At 38.7% G+C, this 6,359-nt stretch overlaps 2 protein-coding genes across 2 annotated transcripts; one reads left to right on the top strand and one right to left on the bottom strand.

Annotated features, from left to right (window-relative positions):
* Window positions 1-240: 240 nt before the first annotated feature.
* Window positions 241-4,516, top strand: LOC113283175. Its single transcript, XM_026532349.1, has 5 exons — window positions 241-1,084; window positions 1,722-2,189; window positions 2,325-2,702; window positions 2,789-2,856; window positions 3,920-4,516. The coding sequence occupies exons 1-5, from the start codon at window positions 488-490 to the stop codon at window positions 4,125-4,127; spliced, it is 1,719 nt and encodes a 572-aa protein (XP_026388134.1). The 5' UTR covers window positions 241-487; the 3' UTR covers window positions 4,128-4,516.
* Window positions 4,517-5,167: 651 nt separating this feature from the next.
* LOC113279853 (crocetin glucosyltransferase 3-like) lies at window positions 5,168-6,088 on the bottom strand. The gene has a single exon (XM_026528505.1). It carries the CDS (start codon window positions 6,086-6,088, stop codon window positions 5,168-5,170), a length of 921 nt encoding a protein of 306 aa, XP_026384290.1.
* Window positions 6,089-6,359: the final 271 nt, after the last annotated feature.

The raw sequence follows: 6,359 nt of genomic DNA, 5'->3' as shown, positions 1-6,359 counted from the left end.
ATAACATGTATTCCACCGTAAACTAGCTCTACCCGGGAAAAAAGGAAAAAAAAAACAATCCCAGACAACCTTTTGGTATTTCAAATTTCGAATCCTATCTTTTCCGAAAATTTTGGAATTTCCATAATTACAGGGCCCCACTTCAGAGCCAAATCATCGAAGAGGAGTAGATTAGTTAATCTACTGCTAGCAGTAACAAAAACTCGCACCTTCTTTTCTTTTGAGTATTTCTTCCGCTCTTTGTTAGTGAAACCCTAAAACCCCATTTTCAAAAGCCTCCACTAGCCAAGAACACAAAAAAAAAACCCTAAAACCCCTTTTCCTTTATCATCTCCCGCCCAAAACCTAACCCTATAATTCTCTCCTTCATCATCTCCCGCTCAGAATCCCCACTCTCTCTATTACTTTAACAGAGATTATTAAAAGTTTCAGAAATAATGATAAGAACCAGAGATAAAACTCGATAAGGCTTCATGTGAAATGCTATATGATGCAAAAATTGATACGAAGAAGCCCATCGTCGGGCCCAATTTCTTGTACATCAGTCACTTTTCCTCCTTGGGGAATTCCTACTAAGAAGAAGAAATTCACTTTCACACCATCATCATCTTCAATGGCTTCGATTACTTTGGTCGGTGGTTTATCAGCTACTACTGAAACAATTTCTCTATCAAAAAAACTTGTATCTTCTTCTTCTTCTTCTTTTGGTCGTTTTACTTCGTCTTCTTGTCGTTGTTCACTTGATAGTAGTAAGGGTATTTCTCCTGTAAGGGCTTGGATTGGTATTAAGGAAACTCAGTATTTAGTTTGTAGGCCTGCTTGGTTTAGTACAAATGCGAAAGATGGGCTCCAAGTAGTTTCTGCTGCTACAGAGGAGGGTTCTTCTACTTCGGATTGTGTAGAGAAACCGGCAAGGGTACAGAGGAGACAAAGGAGTTCGTCTCCAAGTGGTGGTGGTTTGATTAATTTGCCTGGGAATCCTGACCTTTTAACAATTCCTGGTGTTGGTCCTAGGAATTTGAGGAAATTAGTGGATAAGGGTATTGGAGGAGTTGCTGAATTAAAAAAACTTTACAGAGATAAGGTAAAATTTACTCTTCAATTTTGAATTTGGACTCTTCATTTTATTGTGTTTTTGGAATTTATTCTGTAGTCATAATTCTTTCAAACAAAAAGGGATTCAGTATATTGGGTATTGCTCAAGTTTAGTCATGGGCACCCTGCTCTTGTAATCCAGCTGAATGAGTCGCTTGAATTACAAAAATTGAAGAGTGCCCAAGTGCTCATACCTGTGGGTTTGACACTCTTTATACGTGCTGATTGTTTCTTATAGACTGGTGTCATAAACTAAGATATTTCTTGTAGACTGGTGTCTTAAACTAAGATATGGTTGAAAGGCCTCATTTGTGGGAGTCACTTACATACTCGTATGTAAAACCTCATGGTTCTCTCCCCTCAATGTGGAATTCTCATATGGGTTTCATAAACATAAATGTTACATCACATAATTTGTCCAGTATTTTCTCATGGTTCACTGTTGAGTGTCAAGTACTCAGAGTGTTATTTCCCAAAGCTCAGTGCCATTCTTTGTTTTTTATTAGACTTCCCTGTACTTATTTGAGAATGGGTATTTGTTGTGTGTACCAATGTACCTTGGGTGTGTGGTAGCTTGAAATAGCTTTGGTGCTGCCCTGATAAATTTTAATTCTGCTCCTTTGCAGTTTTTTGGGAAGTCGAGTGAGAAAATGGTTGACTATTTGCAAAGTTCGGTAGGGATCATTCACAAAAATCATGCGGAGAGCATTACCTCATTCATCAAAGAGAGTGTCGATGAAGAAGTAAAAAAGGAGAGCCCAGACTCAGATGCTCAGCGTTCTAGGAGCAAACGTCTTACTTTCTGTGTTGAGGGAAATATCAGTGTTGGAAAGAGCACTTTTCTCCAGAGAATAGCTAATGAAACACTTGAGCTACGTGATTTGGTTGAGGTGGTTCCAGAACCTATTGGCAAGTGGCAGGATATTGGGCCTGATCACTTTAACATACTAGATGCATTCTACTCTGAGCCAGAGAGGTATGCCTATACCTTCCAAAATTATGTATTTGTGACAAGGGTCATGCAGGAAAGGGAATCCTCTGGTGGGATAAAGCCACTTAGGCTTATGGAAAGGAGTGTTTTCAGTGACCGAATGGTAAGAAGACTCTCTCTCTCTCCCCGTCTCTCAGTTAAATAAACTTCCTTTTGTCTCCTTTAGGAAAATATATGTTGTGAGTTTTTTTGGGTTCATGGCTTACTGCTGTTTATTTGCGCTGTCGCATGCTAAAAGGTTTTTGTACGAGCTGTACATGAAGCAAAGTGGATGAATGAGATGGAGATAAGTATCTATGATTCATGGTTTGACCCAGTTGTTTCAACTCTACCTGGACTTATCCCGGATGGATTCATTTATCTTAGAGCAAGCCCTGACACCTGCCACAAGCGAATGATGGGTCGTAGGAGGTCAGAAGAAGGTGGTGTTTCATTGGATTATCTGCGTGGTTTGCATGAAAAGCATGAAAGCTGGTTGTTTCCTGCCCAAACTGGGAACCATGGTGTCTTATCTGTTAGTCAGCTCCCTCTTCATATGGATAGCTCCTTGCATCCTGATATAAGGGATCGTGTCTTCTATCTGGAGGGTGATCATATGCACGCAAGTATTCAAAAGGTTGCACTCATTATATTATCTGGAATTCTTTTGATCACCAACTTCTCCATTAAATTATCTGAGCTTTGTTTTTTTAATCTCTCCAGGTTCCTGCTTTGGTTCTTGACTGTGAACCTAACATTGATTTCAACAAAGACATCGATTTAAAGAGACAGTAAGGCCACATTTACTTTCATATTCTTTCTGTAAAGTTTATTGCGGTACCTTATGTTCATTAGATTCCTATTATATTCACAAGTATTTGTTTCATCAAATTCTTGTCATCAGTGTGCAACCTTGCAAGTGTTGACTTTTCTTTTTGCTCGTCTTATGGTATATTAATTATATGTAATGGCTGTGTATGTGTATTATATAACTGGTCGTATTGTAGGATGTGTTAGCCGGTTGCTGCAAGTTCATATCACTTGTACCTGATGGTACTAGTCTATTAGATAGGCGTAAGCTTCTAATTGGTATCATTTATGATATATCTACCCTGGCAGAGTAGGCAACTGACTCCCCATAGCTCTTTTACTTCACAGAAGCTTAACCTTTTACTTTCATCTAGGAAACCTTTTTGGAGTCGGTAACAACTGCAAATATAGGATCAGTTACATGTTTCATCGTGGCTTCAAGGGTGCAGCTACCGTTTGTACAATCGTCAAATCTAGATCCAGCATGTTTTAGGGTACCAAATCCCCTTGATCTTATATGGTTTTTACTGCTCAGATTTTGAAGAAATTGTTGAAAAGGTGTTTGATTCTTGTTATTTGTATAGGAGTAGCGAATCTATGTTTTACAACCTGGCATCAGGACTATATGACGAGTACTCATCTTTGTCCTATCTTTATCTTTGTTGTTTCATGATGAGCATTATGGGCAGTCTATGATATATTATGCGCAATAATTTCAATTTGGTTGTACTATTGGAATCCTCTATAGTGTTCTTTTGTTGTATGCTGTGGGAACAGTCACAGTAGCCCTTAGCACCATTTGCGGGTGTCTACTTTAGCATCATTTTCTTCTTTAGCATTCATTTAATCCCTCTATAGTGTTTCTTATGTTGTAAGTTGTAGGAAGAGTCACCGTAGCCCTTAGCGCCATTTGTTGGTGTCTACTTAACCATCAATATCTCCTTTAGCATTCATTTAATCTCTTTGGCTCTTGTAATCAACTGCAAAGCAGTTTTGTTGCTTAACTTTTCCCCTGTATCTTAACATAGTGCATTTTTTTTTTAGGTATGCTCGGCAAGTGGCTGAATTCTTCGCGTTCGTAAAGAAAAAGAATGAAGCTGCCTCTCCTGTAGCTGGTGACAGTGGGATGATTCCAAAACAACCAGTAGTTATACCTCATAAAGGATTGTGGGTACCTGGTGGGAAGCACTTTCCGGAGTCAGCCCTAGGTTCTCCAGAATTCAGACGAGCAATGTCGGTACTTTCAGGCTAGTTTTTCTTTTATCTGTTCGCCATGACGTCACCTTTTTGCCGATATCAAGTTCTTGGGGAAGAAATCCAGGGATTCAATTGACGACTGTAAGCGCGTAGTAGTCTTGTAAAAATTTGCGGTAGTTGTAGTTACTTGTACTAAATGTGTTAGTGTAAAACTAAAAAGCCAGATCCTTAAGATGCTGAACTTTGTTTTTAAATATTATATTAGTTAGCGTCACCCAACATTTTCTGTTAGTCATCAGTGTTATGTGATTTACCTTCTTTCTTTAGCGAAATCTAGGGATTGAGAGTGATTTCTTGTCTGGATTACATAAGTGATACGCTGTAAATAGGTCTTCATCATGGATTCTCGTTTATGCGTTCTGCTTTTTTACTTTTTGCCTGTAACTAGATGACCCACCAAATATTTGTCATACATAAGTTGCCAACTCCTGTTAGTGATGCAGTTACTTTGGGTATGTTTTGTGGCTTCAATGTTTCGATTCCGATTTTCAGTTTGCATTATAAATTAGCTCAAGATTGGTGCGATTTACCTTCTTTCTGATTTTAGTCATCAGTGTTATGTGATTTACCTTCTTTCTTTAGCGAAATCTAGGGATTGGATGGGATTTCTTGTCTGGATTACATAACTGATGCGCTGTAAATAGGTCTTCATATGCCATGGATGCTCGTTTTTGGGTTCTGCTTTTTTACTTTTTGCCTGTAACTAGATGATTCAATTCATGGAATATTTGTCAGATATGAGTTTGGGTAGGCTTTGTAGCATTAAAATTTTGATTCTGATTTTCTATCTGCATTATAAATTTGCTCAGGGTTGGTGTAACTTATGAGGAACATTGCAACAAGTAGTTTATTCGTATGAATAGTGGTAGTTCTTCATCATCAGTTTTAATTGTCTGGCGTGATTCTGTGATGTCCATGAGCACCTGTTTAACTGATTGAAAGATTTCTGTCTCCATTTTATTTATGAAGGTCTGTTTACATTAAAAATGAAAGTGTCCTCTATAGAGATTCTTGGTATGTTCCCAAGAATTCTTCTTATTCGAGTACTTTTTTAGTAGTTACAGTTGCAAGGAAATTATCAATTGATCTAACTGAGGACCCTTTAAGGTGACTGCCTTCATCTTCTCTCATTGCAGCACTAATTTTCTCTGCAATCACCATTGCCTTCCTCCTCATTTCTTCTCCTTCACTACTATCCATTACTTGCTCAATTACTTTCTGCACTTCTTCACTCGATACTTGACCTTCATTTCCATTAGCCAATTGCACAGAAACCCCCAGTTCTTCTTGCATCATCTTTGAGTTAAAACCCTGTTTCTGGAAATATTTAACATGCGGGGTTTCTTTATTTGCTTCTCTTAGATACACCGGAAGCTGAGATAGCCGACATGTGCCGGGTACCTTGGGTACCTGAAACTCTTCGATAAGATCATTGGAATTATCATCCCTGCGATGTGGGAGATGTAAACAGGTTGAGATAAACATAGCTGATCCATAAGCACCACAAGTGAATGCAAAATGAAACGTCCCGACACGTTTGGCAGTCTCATGTACCCAGCCGTACAAAGTATCACCTATGATACAACTAGGGACACGTTTTTCAGTTGCTATGATTTGGGTTACTGGATTGTCGAATAAAGGTTTTAGAGATTCTGATGCGTATAGGAGTGTTAAGATAAGATGAGGTGGTAAAGAGTTGGTGTTGTAAGAATCAGCTGGTAGCCCATGATCAGCACTTGAGAAAGGAAGCTCAGCTAAATGAATGTTCTTGTCTGAAGTTAATGCTGATTGAAGGCGCCTTACGTTAAGAGGAGTGCTTACAAATGTGATTTTGATGTTTGGTTTTCTTTGAGAGATGAACCTTGCTAATGCTAAAAACCGAGTGATATGACCTTGTGCCATGTACGGAAACATTATTATGTGACCATCATCTTGTTGCTGTTGTAGGGTATTCATGGTTGATTGCTTGCTTTGTTTTTCTTTATCAGGTGAGTTTCACAGAGATAGTTTTGAGAGACTTTATATAGCCGAAAAAGTGGCACCTGATTTTCTGAACTCAAAAATGATTTTCAACCACATGTAGGGTGCAAATTTAAGGTTATCCATTCCTCACTCCCACAGTGTAATTCATCGGTCAATATTCAACCAACATGTGGCCTGACCCCGTTGATTAATCCCCCATGAGCTGTGTCGGCAGTGGTCGTATATAGACTTACGTGAAAAATTA

This window comes from Papaver somniferum, chromosome 5 (assembly GCF_003573695.1).
Source record: "Papaver somniferum cultivar HN1 chromosome 5, ASM357369v1, whole genome shotgun sequence".
In the NCBI taxonomy this organism is placed as follows: Eukaryota; Viridiplantae; Streptophyta; class Magnoliopsida; order Ranunculales; family Papaveraceae; genus Papaver; species Papaver somniferum.
Note: the sequence above shows the minus strand (reverse complement) of the source record. Positions and strands in the feature narration are given on the sequence as shown.